The sequence below is a fragment of the Amia ocellicauda genome, chromosome 6 (assembly GCF_036373705.1).
Source record: "Amia ocellicauda isolate fAmiCal2 chromosome 6, fAmiCal2.hap1, whole genome shotgun sequence".
Lineage (NCBI taxonomy): Eukaryota > Metazoa > Chordata > Actinopteri > Amiiformes > Amiidae > Amia > Amia ocellicauda.
Genome location: NC_089855.1, coordinates 13923307 through 13943124, shown reverse-complemented (window position 1 = coordinate 13943124; position 19818 = coordinate 13923307). Strand labels below are relative to the sequence as shown.

Below are 19818 nucleotides of genomic sequence, written 5' to 3'. Positions count from 1 at the left end.
TTTACAGAAGTGGGGCAGCATTGCTTCTATTTTATGTGCTATTTTGTTTTCTGTTTCAACGTTATGAATGTACAAACCAGTCTATAATTGTGCTTCTATCCTTTCCCTTTTCTTTCACAGTATAAATACAGTAATATAAAGTTCCTATCACAAGCCTCTGGCCTGTCTGTTTATCTGTATAAGTGCATACATAGACACATTTAAAGAGATAGACTTTAATAAAAATAAGAAAATATGTCCCTATCTGTAAGTTAAAAGCATTTTGTTCCTGATAAGTAGCAGTAAAAACACCACTTCTGATAAAAAGAGAATGGTGTTCTGAAATATAATATAGAAGATGCATCTTCCAAGCAATTGACATTTGTTGGAACAGTGAAAGATATCCTTTGAGACAATTATCATGATAACATAATATTACTGGACTGAATAACTGTTCAATAATGTCTTGGATGGTATAATAAATGTTTATGTATGTTTATGTCTCAGGCGATACATTTTCACTTAGACAAGGCCTGTACAGGTATGCATTGCTGTGTGAGCTGCACTCGTTCTAGGTTAAGGACCTGATTTTCCAAAGGAAGTGTGTGATTATTTGTTACTGAAACTCCAAATGGATAAAAAAAGGTCCCATAAATGATCAAAATGCAAAACGTAATTGACTGAATTCAATCTGCTGGTCTTATTCTTGAATAGATAATTTAATAATGTTGCAAAATCCAGGCCTAAGTGTGTGCTGGATAACTGATCACTCTCCTCTCCTGACCTCTCCTTGGTCACATTGCAGCGATCCAGGACTGTGTTTGTGTGTGTGTGCGTGTGTGTCTGTTGGTTCTGTGGGTTGGGGGGTGGGGGCCGTTCGTGTTGGATGTTTGTTATGGTTGTGGTAAGTTAGCGGGGAATTATTATTGTGGTTTCCAGGGTGGAAGGCTAACCCTGCATGTGAATGGGGGGTGCTGTGATTGGGGGAGTCGGTCTCGGGGCGCAAGAATATATTGGCGTGTCTTGGTTCCCGCTGGGCAGAAGAAGTTTGAGAGAACATAAGAACAGAGGTGCTGTGTTAAAAAAAATATTGCTTTGAAATAAACCTGTTGCTTTACCTGTTTTGTTTTGTGCTGGTGGATACAGTAGCATAAAAGCCTGAAATGGTACAATATTAAGGATATTGGTTCCATGTGACCAGTCTTTTTTTAATCTGCAGATATAATGTTTTAGCCAAAAACACCCACATTATATCCCACTGATGGTGGGAAGATCATAGTAACAGCAGTTAAGGTGACATCTGGATGATACAGAATTCCATCCTTCTATCTACATTAAAACCAGCCCACACTGTGACAGATCCTCTTCTGTATCCATCTTGCACTGCTGTTCAACATGTTGTCTTCCCCGTCTGACTGACCTATCACTGTAATAAAGAGACTGAATGTGTAGATGTAGAGCCGTCTAATGACTGAGACTCCAGCTGACGTCATTTCTAGACCATCTCAGCTATTCCTAGATGCCTGGAGTGCCAGGGGTATAGGGATTAAGACTTAACTTGACATCATATCAGCCTGATAAAGTTTACCCGTTACAATCAAGGTCATTTCTAAATTAACTCACAAAAGGTCACCCCATGGCTCAAGTTTGAATATGTCCATCCTCCATGGACAGGAGACTACAGGTTGGGACACATTCGATAAGTGAACAACATGGTGACATTGCGTTTCCCTTTGGGAACCTTACTTTCCAGGTTCCTAGTCTTCCTCATGACCTACTTCCTTACCCAATGTTTAATTTGTGTAATCAATTTCTAATCAAGTTCTCTCACAATTATGTCTTTTTGGTGTGTAAAACACGAAACATTTTGTATAATTAATTTTAACCTACTACTTATGTTTGTCTCAGTGAGGATTTGCTAAATATGATTTATTTTATTGACAGATTTACAGTGTTGCCAGTGTTCTTGAATATTGTATATTATTAGATTGTTCATTTACTTGCACGTACAGCCTGTTATATCTGTTATATGTAAGAAATAAAAAATGTATTGAACAGAAACAAAGAAGCAAACATTTATATTTAAATGTTTGCTTCTTTGTTATATATAGCAAAGTTAATTAGAATAAATTGTTGGAGAACTAACATCAGTGCAGCTTCAAAGGTAGTTTTTTCCTTAACTGTAAAGTGATCATTTTTCTCTATATTTATTTATTTGTTAAGTCTAAATCTATGTATTTTACAAACATTGTGCAAGTGAGACCATCTGTTCTTTGCTATCATCGTCCTCTCAGTTTTCCACTTTTCCTGGCAGAAGGTTTAATAGTGAGTGTGCCAAAAAATAAAATGTATTTTTTGCTATGATCTGTTCTGATTCTTACTGAAAACAAAAAGAAATCTGTTAATTTCACATTGATAGGCATTGTGTAAAATTATTCAGCTTATATAAAAAAGATCAAACTGCCCAATCTAAAGGCAACATATGAGCATGTCATAAATACAAACATATGAGTGATAAGGTTATTTGTATTGTCAATGTAATTTTACTATTTGTAATAATATGTAAGCTATATACCAAACCAGCAAGTATCCAATTAGTCTCTGTATAAATCTTTATATTTAACTATAAAAAAGTAATATTAAACTAACTATATAAATAGTGTAGTACTTACATAAATCATTCAAGCATTCATTAATCCAAGTGAAACTAAACTATATTATGTTTAGCTTGCATTATTAAAACAAGAAATATAAACTTAAAAATAGGAAAATGTGATGATGTCAACATTAACTTTACTTGTTGTTGCAATTAGGTTCAACAACTTAATTTAAATAACCAGTAAAGATTTTACCAATAGTGCTGCCGTGCCAAACCTCCAGGGTTGTCCTGGAGTCTCCAGGAATTAGAAATGAATCGCTTTAACACTGCTGGGAGCAGAATCATTTGAAGTGAATTAAATGTCTGCTGAACAGTGTAACATATGCATCCTGAGCTTTTTTAGGTTCAAAGATATGTGGGAAATGTAAAATTAACTAGCACTTGTCCTCTCTGGCCATCTTATAGGAGTTAATTAGGGTGCCACATTAGTTGGGCTATGCTGTGAGTTCAAATTCACAGTGACTTTGATTTCCCTTAGGGTTATGGTGGTGTTGATTAACTAATCAGCGGGTGGATTTGGCCACTCAGATGCTAACTAGCACAATTCTAATAAAAACCCTAATATAAATTCCCAAAGACCAACCACATTAGCCCTGTCCTTATCCACAATTCTCAAACTTGAACATGATTTTAACTCTTAACATGAACCCTCACCTTGTGTCATTCCTTATTTATTCAGTGAGGCAATTGTAAGGCTGAGGTAAATTTAGACTGAAGGCAATGCCTATTGTTCAGCATTGGATTGTAGCTAGACTGAGATTCGGATGGAGGTAGGCATTGATTTACAAGTATAAGTAGATTGCTTCTGGTTAATATTTTGACTGCTTAAACCTAAGCATAATTTCGCACCAGAATTAAGTGTATGCTTCTGAATAGACTGTAGGTTAGAAGGTTAGTGGTTGCATTTCCCACAGTTTCAACAAGACTCTTTTTAGTGCTGGAGTACCATCATCTATAAGTAAACAAATGCCCTACAATACTGAAACTTGGCAATTTCCCTTGCTCTAGCAAAAAATACCCAAGCAAATTACAATTTAATCCATTACATAACTTACAATTATGAAATACAAGACATGCACGGCACCCTTAATACGAGTGACTGACATTTTAGAGGCAGGTACAAATCTTAGATCTAGGCCTGTAGCCCACAATTATACTATAATTGCTTTTGAAATGTCTTAAGTGTTTATCTATTTCCACCCATTTATTGTTCTGGAATATTAGTGTATTAGTATTAGTAAACTAATAGTAATTTCTCAAACTGATATCTTTTCAGAAACAGCTGATGTAAACTTTTTGGCTGTTGGTCCATAGAAACCAAACCAATGGAAGTCAAATGGTATGACCCCTCTGTGTTACCTTAGTTCAATTTACTAGAATCTTTAGTGTTCTCTAGGCTTAATAGGAATAGCTCATAGCATGTACTCTATGTAAGTACAATATTTTTTCAATTAAACTAATCTGTAGCACCACTTATTATGTTTCGGGGAACAATAATTTGACCTGGTGGTATAAAATAATAATAATAATAATAATAATAATAATAATAATAATAATAATAATAATAATAATAATAATAAAGTAAAGCATAAAAAGCTCAGTTTGAAATTAAAGCAATTCATTAAGGAGCAAGCCTCCTTTTGTGGTTCCAATCAATGTACTTTCGCTGATGGAATAATCATGCTGCCAAAGGAGTAGGCTAAGTGTTAATCTCCTTTAATAAAGTGACTGCTGTGTTCCCATATGTAACCGTTTGGTGCCTGATCAATAGGATTCTGAGGCAGCCTTTACAGATTCTCTTGTTATTGTGTTTTTTCATCTACTAGGCTTTTAATACCCCCCCCTTCCACAACAAGTGCGTTCTGGTCCAAATGTTTCAATAAGCGTTTCTTTTTTTTTTTGGGTAACACTTTAGATGAGATTAAATGTTGCAATGCATCTGAATACATGCTTTATAGTTTGGAATATTTTAACACAGGATTGATAGCATCCATGCATGACAAAATGGTTAAGTTATTCAATTGAACTTTGTAATCATATATCTTATTGTATTATTTGCTGATTAGTCATTCAGAAAATAATCATTAGTAACCCAAAAAGTCAAGTGGTTTTATGCTGTGTTCAAGGTGATTCTGTTTCACTGTATTTGTGGTGTTCAATCTTTCGCATCGCTTTGTTAAATGCAACAGAAATGTCTCTGAATCTGAATGCAATGTCACCCTTTGAACCTTGAACTCACGGTGCCACATATCTCTGTCTGACCGTCCATGATTGCAGAAGGCAAATCAAGTTAGCTTTATCTCTGTTGGGTTGGTAGACATAGCCAGTAAATCCGATTTACAGCATATGAGAATAACCATGAATAGATCTCCAATATGAGGTGTAGAAAAAAAAGTACAGTTTTATATGATGATGCAGTCCAGGGAGCTGGGAGCTCTGAAATGCATTAGAAACAAAAAAAATCGATATCACATTAACATGTATCTGCTTGTAAGATAGTGGATTATAGATTAGAAAATTACAGGGCTAACAATGTAACGCCTGTTCTTCTTCTCTTTTCCCTTTCTTTTTTGTCTTATGGAGAGAAAATCCTTTTGGGCTGATTGGGAGAATGTGCTGCATGAGTAGAGCTTGAAATGGATGTAAAGAAATCTATAAAGTGTAGAGGATTTGAAGTGTAGCCTTTTGCCATTATAGGATTACCCCCCACTAGACAGCTCTCACTCGGACAATTTACTCATTTCACTGCACCCCTGCACAGCTTAACCCACCTCCCCCACTGCTCACGTGTTACATTTTCCATACCCTACATGGGCATAACAACAGTTTATAACATCTCTGAAAGACATGCAACATTTACAACCTATACAATGTTTATTTGGGGATTTCATTTCAGTGTATTGATTTCTACACATAATTAGACATAGATATTAGACATTAGGAACACCTCAAAAACAAAATAATGGCGATTATTTTTTATAATTTTCCGAAATGGCGATTCATTTTTAGTTCATATCATTTTGTGTCCCGTTTTTATGCACAATTGTATAATCTTATGAACTCATTAAAATATAACAATGCATAGTTGTGATGGAAAACAAATTTGAATGGCCAAGATATGTTTATGGTATATTTTGAGAAGAAAAAGGCTAGACCAAATCAAAACTTTGACTCACTCATGAATTGCAAATTATGAAGTAGTACCCTGTTGTGTTTTGATTTATAAATAGTAGAAAGTGGCTTCTAACAATAAATTAAACTGCGGTAGGGTACAAATTTGTACTTTGCAATGCACAGGCTGGTCAAAGTTTTGTTACAAAAGTGTTACAAAAGAAAAATGGAAAGCTTGAAATGCTAGAAAAATAAACCTGATATCTTGAATTATAGACATACTGTTTAATTCATATGGGGAGCACAAGAAAAACTAAAAGAAAAACTAAGCATTTAACTTATACTGCATCAGGAGCAATGGTTTATTTTATTTTATTAGAAAAATAGTAAACCAGTTATTAATATAAATTCTAGACATCCGTAGCTTGGATACACTCAGGAACAGGTTGTTTAAATATATGCAGGTTTTAATTACACTAGGAAAACTGTTCTGATTAGATTTAAAATTATATATGAGGGCAAGTTGCAAGGGGATTTTTCAAGATAGTTTTTAACAATGAAATATGCTGTTTGTATGTAAAACCATCCAAATCAATTTGGATTAAATAACAGAATGTTATTGTCAGATTAATATGGAAAGTGTGATACTAGGTAGACCCCTTTACATTATGCCACTCTGTTATGAATGTGACTGTGTATTCTTGTCTGTTACCATTGTCTGCAAAAATAAGTGACCACAGTGGACAAGCTAAATAAAAAGGAAAAGGAGCATGCTTAAGTAATGAGTTGTAAGATTTATCGTGTAAGTACACTGCTTCAATGCAGTAACAAGAGGCATACAAAGACCTTTGATTGAAGGAGCATAGAGAAGCAGAAGATGGAGATGCCTTATCTGCTAGAATGAGATAAAATGACATCACTGAGGAGACGGTGGTTGTCAGGCAGATAGATTTGGCTGCATTTGTTTGGATTACCCATGCTCTGGCATTGAGCTTCATCACAATGAATCCGATCCATCATTTCGTTCTCCCCTGTGGTGCACGGCGCCAGACAAGAGTCGTAACATGCCTGAATCAAAATGTCAAAGCTGACAAATTGTGATGATCTGGCACATCTAAACAGAAACCTGCACTGGTTAGAAAAAATGATGAATCACAAATTGGCAAGGAGCTTTGTCAAATATATTGGCACATAAGTGAGGCACACTTTCTAGCGTTCATATATAATTTGTCTTAATCTCCCGTAAGCCCTCGTATTTAGATGCAAGGGAAAGAAAAATGGCCCTCTTTAGTTTAATCTTATGAAAGTGACAGAAACTCATCAAGTGCAGGAGTCTTGATCTGATCTATAGTGGGTTTGGAGTAATGTGAACTCCAGAATGAAATGAGGCTGTGGAATTCAGGGAGGACACTACTATAGTATTCTTTTTTTAGAATGATATACTCGGTTTTGCATTGGTTTTTAACAATATATATTTATTTATGAAATGGTAGAAGTTTATCCATTGGTTTTATGGTGCAACAGTCAAACCCTGTGGGACAGGGAGACGCATATTCCTGTCCATCAGTCCACAGTCAGTCCTTGATGGACCAATGGTTTAAACCTATGTCCTTTTTCTGTCCTTCCATCTGTCTGCTTCTAGCTTCATATCTGGAGTCTGACTCCATTCTCACACTTGTATGGGTGGTAAGCTTATACCTTAATAAGCTTACCACCCATAAAAGGTGTGAGAATGGAGTCAGACTTTGTGGTGCTTGTGGTAAATAGCACCACAATCGATTATCTGCAGATGAAGTTGGCATCCATGTATCTAGATGCATCTACACTGTGCTACCCTGTCATCCCACATATTGACATTTCACCAAAGTATGTTGCACAGCAGGCATAATGTCAGCTTTGTTCTTTTATTTCTGGATTTTGGTCCCACCATGGAGATGCTGCAGCATGTCTGAAGTTTTCAAACAAGGCCTGCTTCCAAATTTTGCTTTAAGGCAACATACCTAGACCAGGAACTGCACTATGGGCTAGACCAAATCAAAACGTTGACCTACCTGTGAAGTAGAAATCTGTATGCTATCATGGTTTAATTTATTGTTAGAAGCCATAGTCTACTATTTATAAATCAAAATGTGATGGGGTACAACTTCAGTGTTTATGATTTGGTCCAGCGCTATCTGTCACTGTTTAGGACATGGACCAGAATACGGAGTGTAGGCCAAATTAAAAATCAACATAAACTCGAGTCAAACATTTTTTTGTAATGTTCTGTAAAGTATTGGATGTATAGGAGGCAAACATTACATAAACATTTTGGAAAACTACTGTAAATAATCGGGCATTTTAATAACTTCATCATTCTCTCATGTGAAACTAGTCTTTTGGAATTCATTATTATAATTACTTTTGGTACTGCAATCACAAGTCTGTATTTACTGTGTTGTTGATTCTTGTATTTTTATCGTTATTATTATTATTATTATTATTATTATTATTATTATTATTATTATTATTATTATTAAGATTTTCCTGGAAGGACTGCATGAGTACTGTGTGTTTAATAAAATCATAACAAACTTTTGCAGCGGAAACACATTTCTCTGTGTGATAATTAATTATTCTTTATATGTAAAGATGTATACTCTATTCCACAACTTTACACAGGATTACAAAATAAGTTTTATAAAGAGGTTGTTTAAAGGTTTGAATTAAAATATGAATATATGTTTTTTAATACAGATGTACCATTAATCCAAGGTGACTTTAATGAGTAAACAAACCCTAACATAGTGTTATTCTTATTTCCACCATTACTCTATAAATCTACAGTGAATAAAACCAAGGTATAGTGTAAGAGAAGAACAAAGTTCTTGGCCAGTGTAATCTAAATAGATGTGCCTTAAGGACGTTTCTGAAGGTGGTGGGCAGCTCGTTGTCCCATTGTGGGGCAAGAGGGGAGAAGGAGTAGGCGCCCAGGCAGGCAGACACCTCAGGGAAGGCAAGACTAATTGACCTGTAAAGATTAGTACTTTGCTTATCACGTTTGTAGTGGTAGGATGTACTGCAGCCATTGCCACCCCCAAGTGAGTGACCTTACATGTTATGTTTGTGCTAACAAGAGTCAATAAAGTTAGTTGATGTTCCTGAGAGCTCTTTACATCCCCTGACATTAAATAATGCAACAACCTTGCACAAATATTATGGAAATATTTGAATAAGTGTGCTGTATCAGGTTAAATGAAGCTTCCCCTTCATGGCAGTATGCAAGGCATTGAGATGGAGTTGGCACAAGACTTGTTATCTTCTCTGTCCTTCAGCTGATTTACGGGTTCCACAGTGTTCTTTTCTAAACTCCTGGGTGAAGAGGCATGTTTTAAAGGAAGGCATGATACTAATTTTCAGGGTTAGGATGCATTACCATTGTTTCTCCCTCTTTTTCTTTCCAGAGCTGATGTACACGGTTGAGCTGGCTGGTGGTCTAGGAGCTATTCTGCTGCTGCTCGTGTGCTTAGTGACACTCTACAAATGCTATAAAATCGAGCTAATGCTGTTTTACCGCAACCACTTTGGAGCTGATGAAGTTGACGGAGGTAAGGAACACATTAACATTTGAAAACAGCACACCATGACCTTAACTACAGCAGGGAATTATCTCCAGTAACCCTACAAATTTTCTAGAATACTAAAATATTAGTTAACATTAAAAATGGTAGCAACTCTACCTGACACATTTGTGAATGTGTTGCTCCAATTGTTAACTCCTGCATTATTTTTATGTGATTGTACGCTTAGGTGTCTCTTATGTAACAGCAGTCGGTTGGGCAGTGAGAAGTTGCCTTGGGGAATGTAGTCTGAGTACTTGTGTTATTATTTCTGGCTGTCCTCCCTATGAGTGAGTACAGAGGGAGGACATAACTTAGACCTGTGTTTGCAAAATATGAAGTCAGTGAGATTTCTTACTTTAAACACATATACTTTAAACCCAAAATATATTAAAAGGGCTGGGACAGAATCTTAATCACTGTTTATTTCAAGCACGAAGACCTAACAAACTCCCTGCTGGGAGGGTGAAGGTTTAAGACTGCTGCCACATCCAAATTTTGTTTTTCACATAATTAGAGTAGTTTTTTCTGCTACTCAAAGACAGGAATTTACCATTGAATAATCATTGGTATTGAAGCTACAAAAAAAAGTGGGGTGGGTGAGTCAATGTTTTGCTGTTATTCTGCAAAATGTAGCACAAAATGGTGATGAATCTGGCAGTTGTTATTGCTCCCTCAGAGGAATAATGACCTTTTCGCAGTTGGAGCTGCATTAAAAAGGTGCTCGGGGCATTGAGCTTCAAAGGTCACTACACTTCTGCCCCACAGCGAGCTGTGGTCCAGGTAACATGACGTTTGCTGGTTTCTAGCCAGTGTCGTGCCAGAATGAATCATCAAAGATTAGTAAATAGCACAAATATCTGTAAGTGGTGCAATCATAACATTTTCAATAGAAGAGCTACCTTGATGGATATAATGTAACAGAAGAAACTGAGGATTATTGTTGATAATGCTATGATTGGTTTTTAATATGTAGAACTACACAGCTTTGTTTATTTTGGTGGAATAAGGTGATTGAAAAGAAGCCAGTTAGCTATAGCCCACTAATCATTTCCCTCAATATCCTGCTAATTCGGACAAGTCTTGGTTCCGTGTTTGGAGTTAAACACTTTAAGTAGATTAACGATTTTCCATGTATACAAGTACTGGTAACTTTTCCTTGTAAATTGTTAATTTTTTATTTCAGTGGTATTCTTTAACAGGTTCTAATATTTGAATACATATTTGTTAACATGGAGCATGCATTGGCTGTAATAAGGTTTACAGTTATTTTATTTTACAGATTAAATATGTTTTGGTGAAACCATAGTTAAAAAAGCAATGGTTTGATTCCGTTAAGGTTTCAATAAATATGTTAAGCCTGAAGCATATTTAAAGGATAAGATTACCTGACAAAGTCTTCAGGATACTATTTGGCAGATGTCACAGATTATTACATGTGTGTGTTTTTTGTTGTTTTTGTTATTTTATGAAAACTAGAAACAACACGCTTCAGACATAATATGCAATTAGCATTTCTATGAAAATCATTACTGGATTTCATGCAGGTGGCCAAAAGGCTGAGAATTTGACTTCAAGATAATACATTGGTTTAGGCTTGATAAAAAGGAGCTGGAGTCAGAGCCTCGTGCTTAATGATAAGCAGCAATTGTCTCCTTTAATTGTGCTGCCTGAATGGATGGTGTAGGATGGAAAGAGATTTTCAATTTGCTCCCTGTTTAAGGGGATCAGTTTCAATAAGCCACAGAGTGTTGTCAAATCATCCCAGTAGGCTATTTACCTTTCTCTGTGTTTAGGGTATTGTTCTATACTGTGTCCATCTATTACCACCGCTGTGTGCTGAGCTGGTTACTGATTCATTGGAAGGCCTATCATTTCATCATGATTACACTTATATATAAAACTTTTTTTACAGGGCTACACTAGGTGGTCAGATTCAGTTAAAGAAACAAAAAACAAAGCCTTTCCTCTGCTCCGCAATCTCCACTTACGTCTTCAAGATAGCTAGAAAGAACTGAGAACAGTATCTGGACCTAAAACAGATCATTTTCATATTAGTTTGTATGTTGTTTTTACATGGTACGTATTATATTGTTGATTGTGGCTGGGATTAAATCAATACTTAGTGTGTCTACAGTTCTGTTTTTGTTTTTTTAAATGTAGTTTTCCTTTTTCACAACAATTTTGGATTCAACCGCTTTTGTTCAGGTAGACACACCTTGTCAGAGCTGAAGGTTACACACAGTCCTCTGAACAGTATGTAGACTCAAGCGTTGTGTATTTTGTTTGTCTACTGGGATCCTGGAACATAAACAGAGCAGCTGTAGTGGCAGCTGGAGCGATGACAGCTCACAGTGAGAGCTCAGTCCCTCCGGCACCTGGTGGGTGACAGCAAAATAGGGATCCCCCATCCAACCCACATACTTGCACTTCGCTCAGTTTTGTGTGACCACTTGGAACCCTCAGCCACAGATGAGGGGCATATCCTGTATTCAGACTGGCAATATCTGAGGTGTAGGGATCACACAGTACACTAAGCAGAGATTGTGCTGGATGAGTCACGATCTAGTCCTTGTTTATTGTTATTTTGACACTTCAAAACAACTGACATTCATCAAAATGCTAAAAGCTTAAAGGTGCAGTGCAGGATATGTAGGGACATTTCACTAAATATTATCTGTATAAAACTGCTACAAGAGTGATAAAACCCCCCTAAAATGAAAATAGAAATTCATTATTTTTGTGCTTCCCAGTGACATCCTTATAAATCACTCTCACACCCCTACCACTACTATTTACATCTTGCCCTTCTAATATAGCAAGGAGGAAAAACCATTAGCGCAATTTACATTTTTATATGTTACATAAACCACATTTTAAAGTGATTTAATGCAGAGCAAGTCTACATTTACAAGTGAGTGTTGCTCAGCAAGTTTTGATAATGGGTTCCCTAGCTTGAGCAACAAATTCTTGGAATCTATCCCACAAGACCATTGCCTGCATCCCGACCAATACATTTTACATGATTTCCCTCATCTTTTAGAGGGAAGCAAGGCATCCTTATTTGCAATTTACAAGATATTAAAATAGGCTTCTTTTAATTATTGATTACCCCTGTAGAAAACAACAGAAGTATCATCGAGCTCTGATTTAAAGAGATCTTAATAATACAAAAGCCTAGTCAATTAAATGAAACTATTTAAACATTAAAAATATAGTTTTGTTAAGCATTGTCTGTAAGTCATCGTATTTAAAAAGTGAACTTATACGCTACATATCAATTGCAATTAAATGTTGTCTCCCCGCGTGGCCAAAGTGTGTTATTTTAAATATATATTGTTCTGTATTTTCACAGAACACGCCTAACACTGAAATATTACATAAACAGTGATTGCGTTTGTTGACATAATCTAGGATTATCTAGGAAATAGCAATGATATACACATTTGATTTAAGTGTATGTATGTTTTTCTCATTCTGGACCAGGTTCTCATTCGGGGACCCCCCGTGTCTTTTGTTCCAACTGAGCCTTTAATTGCTGTGGCTTACTGGACCATTAATTTAACAGTTTTCTTTATTAGGGGCCGGATTAAATCACAACTACAGAACTGTACTCAATTGCAGCTTCATTTTCAGTTAGATGAAATGTACAGAAATGTAACTGCTACAATGTACAGATTAGTAGTTTGCTATTAGCGGGTGGGTCAAAGTTTTGATTTAATCCGGCCCTAGATATCTTTTTTAACTGTGTTCCACACTCTGTCATGAGCTTCAAAAATACCATGCTGTATTACTGTTATTGTTTATTTACTGTTGCTAAGCAAGGGTTTACAGTTCACCCTCAATCTGCTTCATACATTGTTTCCCCCATATATATGTCTATATAATTCTCAATACAGTTGGTTATTGATATATCGATGTGCCTACAAGTGCAAATTTCACTGTAATGCCTTGTGAGTTTTGGTACATGGTTAATTCCATTTTCTAACAACATCCAGTGTACAAAGAGATGAAAACAGTTACAAAAATAAACAAAGATCTTATCAAGTTAATGCAGAGCTCAACTGGAACAAAGACCAGAATACTCAGGGTGTCTAGAAGTGGATTGGCCAACCCTGTTGTTAGAAAATACCTTGATGGCAACTGATATATTTTTACTTTTTGATCCCCTGGATATTGTGCAACATCTATGAATAATATACAAAAAGGTTATGAATATTCATTACATATAACCAGTGCCAATTTATTTTTTTGTATTGCCTTGTTTTTAAAGCATTTTAGTGCCTTCGCATCATGCGTGTGTTGACAGCAGCAATGAGCACATGACGTATGCCAGGATAGTACTTGCTGTCTTTTTGTAAGATTCATTTCACTTCAAAAAGAGTAGGCTGAAATTCTAAAAATGATTATTCCACCTCCAAATTTCACCCTTCACCTGTTTTCTTCTGTTACCTATCAGCTCAGTGATTCATTTAAATTGAATTGTTTTCACTTTGCATACATTTCTTTTTTTCTTAAAGATACTGACTTGGGTTTTGAGCTGAGCATATTAAACCATAAATCAAAATTGAGACCGATGTTGTATAGGTATATAGGATTGTATCTGAGATTAAATGTATGTTTACCTATGATATATTACAGTACTGTATTGTATATAATGTGTATATAGTTGCAGACAAAAATATTTACACCCTCCAATGTTATTAAATGTATACAATGTGGTAGCCAAAAGTGTACCCCCGTTGGAAGTCAGTTCGAACTGGAATACGTACAAACTCATGGAAATATATAACAGATAAATAAGTCTAGTAAAAGGGACAATGGGCTGGATTAAGGGCAGAATTAAATCAAAAATGTTCACAAAGTGCCACTTTCTTCTAATCATAAATGTAACCGCTGTGATGTACAGGTTTGTAGTTTGCTATTAGCGGGTGGGTCAAAGTTTTGATTTAATCCGACCCAATATCTGTAATGTAAAGTGCAATATAGTAATATATTACATGTATATATAGTAGTATATCACATAATTTATATTATATATATATAAATTATATAATTATGATTTTGTTACTGTCACTGCAGAAATAATGCAGCCAAAACGTTTAGTTTTTTGTATAAATATTGCATGATAATATAAAGTATTATACAATGATAGAAATAATTTGAATGGCATTTAAATAAAGTTTGTATTCCTTTGTTTGGCCGGCCATCTACTATTTTAGCATTAAACATGCTAAGATAAAATCTAAGCACCTGAGAAATGTAAAATGTGTAAGGTTGTTTTCTGTGCTTCCAATACAATTTGCTGGTAACAGAGATGCTAAATATGGTACAGGGTCAAAACTACATCCTGAATTTTACAGTTCCTATTTGTGGAAAATGTTTGTTTTTGTTTTTTTGCTGGTATAACTGGGATACTATATATAAAAAAAAAACCTACAGACTTCAAAATGGATCATCTTCCTTGAAACTCTGCTGGTGACTTATTCAATTCAAACAAAATATAATCCTTTGTGAACTTTCAGTAGATCTTTGTTAGAATGTAAATACAGACATGGGACTGGTGATGTCATATTTGTAATACCTGTTACTGAAATGAAATGTCAGTGATGCATCAGAAACACACATTTGTGGATGTTCTCTGTAACACTTCCAGCCACTTCCATTTATTTTTCTTTACCTCCTATCCTGTTCTGTTGTGTACAACATCATATTATCGAGCTCACTGATCTCAATGTCTAGCTAAATCCAAACCTGTCACTGGTGATGCCTTCAAAATTATACCGCTCTGAGCTATTCTCCGCTTCTTCAAAATTCCTATAATCATCTCTGTATCCCTTTGGGGCCATATATGGAATCAAAATGACTAAATCCCCTCTCGACTCTTTTGAATGGTTCGTTTCGCCTTCATAATGACAGAGACACCTCTACAGCTTGTGCAACAACTCTTGTTGTGAAGGATAAAGGACATTTCAGGATTATGCCGTCGCCCGAATAATGAGAACACTATTGCTCAAAACCTTTGTATTCTAATTCGTTTACCTAGGGGAAGGGCACTGCATGTTGTAGGTCCCTGGAGGTATCTTCTTTTTAGGTATTTCTTGTAGTAGTAGTATTATTCTATGCCAACAATAAGGTTCTTAATATGTATTATTGGATGGCAAAAGCTGCTGTCTTGAACCCTGTCCAGACATAGATGAATATGTGTTTGTGGTTTACCTGCATTATTATGTTGTTACTTGTTTCAGGTTTAATTGATTAAACCTCCCCGTCAGTCATTTATTGTGTTCTTTAAAGGGAATAGGCTATTTATGAGGGAAGGGTTCATTTTTATCTCTAACAAATGTTTCTTTACATTTGAGGCATAGCTTGGCAACGTATGAGTCAATTGAAATCAGATTTGCCCAGTAGCAGAAACACACTGAGGTCAAGGGATAGTTGGTATCATATTATAGTTGCTACACTTAACAGCTGGAAAGTTTTAAGGGCCGTGATTGACAGTGGAGAAAATGTGCTGCAGATGTATGTGGTTGTTTCATAGCTGTGCAAACCTCTAGGGTACAGGCAAAATGTGCTTATCGCAATATTCAACACATTTATGTGCCACAAATGTAAATAAAATGCTTTTGCCCAGGATTGCAATTTTGGTGATGTGCTTCATGACTTTATCGTACTTTTACTGCTCACACTACATCTGTAATAATGATGTGTTGTCTCATCAAGGTTTTTTGCGAAGGGTAGAGTGTTACTTTTGCATTTAGAAAGAGCCATTTCAGAGAAGTGTATTCAGAGTGCAGTCATCTGGGCAAACAATTCTGCAGCATATAAATAGGGGGAAGTCACAACAAATGTATATAGATACTGATCCAGAGCTCTTAGTAAGGTTTTTATTTGAGTAACTAGCAGGCTCTTATTTATTTAGTTATTTAATGGTGACCAGAAAATTAAAATGGTTGGCCCAAGAAATGTAATAATTATATATACAAATTATTAGTCAAAATAATGTATAATTAATACAGTTAGTTGAATGTATTCATACACTAAATTTAAATGAATTTTACGTTGTGATTCATTTTGTTTAATACATATTGTTCACTAAATATACTTATTTATCAATTATATTTTTCAGAGTTTGTTGAGCACTAATTAAACATACAGAAAGCTAAAGTTTCCAGTTTACTGAACTGAACTAAGTGGAAACGATGGATGAGTGTATTGCTCCTCTTATTTTAAATGTATTCGATACACCTAAATTAGATTAAACTTAACTGCTAAGTTTATCTTGAAACCTTTATTTTTTTAAATTAAAGATTTTTTTTTTTCTTCTGCCTTTCTTCTGCACAATGTTTTTTTTTTAACACATAAACAACCATGCTCTTCATTTCACCTAATTCTTTATTGGTAGTTTTGCAACAAGTATTCAAGGCATTGAATATTGATATGGTCTTACATTTTCGCAGCCCCAGTACATATAGTAAAGTGATGCATCAAATTAAAGCCCAGTCTGAAATATACTGTTGCCCAGATAATTCCTGGGGTGAATAAAATGGAGAATGGAAAGGTTATCTTTGATAATTATCCATTTGTATCCATTAACCAAATTAAGCATTTTGAATCAAGTTGTACGGCTATAAAAAAGGTGTTATTTATTTTCATTTTGAGATTAATTTACTATGCTTGTGTATTAAAAATATAATATATAATTAGAAGCGTTTTTTCAGTTGATTATTAGTATATGTAGTTTTTGACTTTTTAATTATTCTTATATTTTGTTACTAAATTGATAAATATGGATTTCACATAAAATAGATGGAATCTTTATTGATAGAAGTAATAGTATATATTTATATAGTGGGTAGTGAACATTTTAATTAAAATTATTAATGCAAATACTATAATCTTGTAAAATATTGGATGTATAGGCTATATGTTAATATATTGTGTTTATCACTCATTATATCTATAATTTAAAGTCTGAAGATAATGTGTCTGCACATTGAGCATTGAATATGTATGATTATATATGGTAACTATATATGGAAACATGTGGGTTAGTATCAGTTATAGTTTGTAGATTAGTTGTAGTACAATTCAGTTTCAGTATTGAGTAATGAGTAAGAGTATTGTGCATAAGTGTTAGTATGTAATGGTAAGTAGGTTAGTATAGGTGGTATAAAAGCAGGTATGTTACTGCTCTGACTGTCTTGGGATTTACAATACTCAAAACAGAGACAGGTAATGAGTTTCCAGCACTGTGTATGTGTGTGTCCCAGTGTCTGCCTTGCTAATAAAGATGATCTGACCTCCACATCAGCAGGATACAGTGAGTGTGGTATAGTGGGAAAGAACAGGGCCGCATCACTATCGTGTTACTGTCACTTGCCAGTCCCTTCTCTGGGCTCAGGTTTTGCTAGATGATACGCCGATGGCTGTAAATCCTCACTGCTGATTCACTGTCAAACTTATGATTGATGGCTGATTGTCTATCAACCATATAAAGTCACAATTCGCTCTTCAAGGGATGATTTTCTAAACATCCCACCACTATATTCAATGGGCTATTTTACATTTTTCATCAATTATAATAACTATTGATTATATCTGTTAATAAGGAAAAATACACAAACAACTAGGTATCAAGTGGAATCCCTACAAAGTTGTGTGTAGTGCAAAAACTGTTGGAGGGGTTAACTAAAGGATTATTACAAATAATTATAATAATAATAAAGGTATTAAAAATTCTGCTAGAAAGAGAACAATACTCTGTTCTCACATGCAGACTAATGAGACAACATGGTTGCCTGCAGGCAAAGAAAATAAACTTACTTTTATGAAATGGTTGCTATGGCGACTGAAACGTCACAATTTTGAGTAATGTAATCTTATATGTCATTGAAGAAAAAAGAAACACTAATTAAACAAAAGGAATTACAAGATGTTAGCTGTGTGGTTGTGGAATGCTTGGGAAGGGGGTGCTGTCTACATTTTCTCCTGTTTCACTAGAGGACAATTCACATAATATAATCTAAACATATATACAATAAGGATATTATGCATAACAATCGTCTTGTATAACATTTTGTGTGCTTCTCTTGTGTCAGAAGCTTAAATAATAAATAAAACATAAAATTATTGCAGTTCTTTTAAGAAAACGAGCTTGCTTATGTATTTTTTTTAACTTTGCTTAGTGTACTGCCCTCACAGGATTCCTATTGTTTCATTTTGCCAGTCAAGTATCAGCTATCAGTGATGGGCAAGTGCAGTATTTGAGAGCAGAAATTCTGCTTGTTTAATAGGTATGTTACAATTTGTAAATACTGTACTTGTACCTGGAAAATAAACTGTTGGATGCGAACAATTCACTCATTAAAATAGTGGACAGCTGATGTGGAATGGGAACCAGAAACTAAAGATGTATAGGAGAGTAGTCGCCTACTACTACTCCACATAATCTGTCACATATGGCTAAGTGTATTTTATTGATAATCCAGGTGATGGTGATAATCATTATTGTGAAGAGTGTTGGGATCTTGTAAAACCTTGCACTTATTATAAGCTGTTGTCATTATGCAGCCGTCTCCAACATATGCACAGGGGTTTAATATGACAGGAAAACATCTACTCGACTCAACGTGATTGTCATCATTGTAACGCACAGGAAGGCATTTGTGTTAGAGCCAGTGAGTGAGAGGCAACATATAATTAAATACTTCAGGGGAAATAAGAATATATTTTTAATATTCATTCACCTGCTCACAATGCTTATTTCACAATGCTTTGGAGCAGTGGTTCTCAAACTTTTTTAAGCAAGTACCACCCCTGATCAAACCAAAGGATCCAAGTACCACCTACAAGTCACCTTCTCATAGGAACCACAGAAAATCTCAATGACCAAGATGAGCGCACGCACACACATCCACAAACAAAGAGCACTGAGCACTTAGCATTTTAGTGAGAGGGGTGAGCCTGTTTAGCTGAGGAAAGCCTTGCAATGTCAGGGACGAGGGCAGTGAGCTTCAAACGCAGATCTGGCTCAGCATTCATTTTGTTGCAATACTTTGTCTTGATTGCAGTGGGAGCAGAGAAACCTTTCTCGCAAAGATAGGTAGTAGCAAAAGGCATCAAAAACCACACAGCCTTTAATGAGAGGGCTGGGTTAGTCACTGTCTTTGGATCAAGAAGTTCCTCAGTGACATTTGTTTAAATTCTGACATCAAAGTATCATCAGATGTTAACTCAAGCAACTTATCCTGCACAGGACAGATCCTCGGGTATTCCCGTGACATCAACAGTAAAGGTGTTCCTGATCCAACTTGGTGTGGCCTCTACTGGAAAATACTCTGAGAACTGTCCTTCCAATGACAAAAGTTGCACAACAATCACATCACAAACTGCAGCATTAAATACCACACCATATGTGTGCAGGTAGTTCTCCAGAGTTGGGAAAGCAGAGACATTGCCTGCCTTGAT

At 35.4% G+C, this 19818-nt stretch overlaps 1 protein-coding gene across 2 annotated transcripts in view; it reads left to right on the top strand.

Moving 5' to 3' along the window:
* il1rapl1a (interleukin 1 receptor accessory protein-like 1a) overlaps positions 1–19818 on the top strand; it is a 213169-nt gene that overhangs the window by 182558 nt on the left and 10793 nt on the right. For both annotated transcript variants that reach the window (XM_066706222.1, XM_066706221.1), the window contains exon 5: positions 9193–9336. In XM_066706222.1, coding sequence (XP_066562319.1) covers positions 9193–9336 — 144 coding nt within the window. The remainder of the gene's footprint in view (positions 1–9192; positions 9337–19818) is intronic.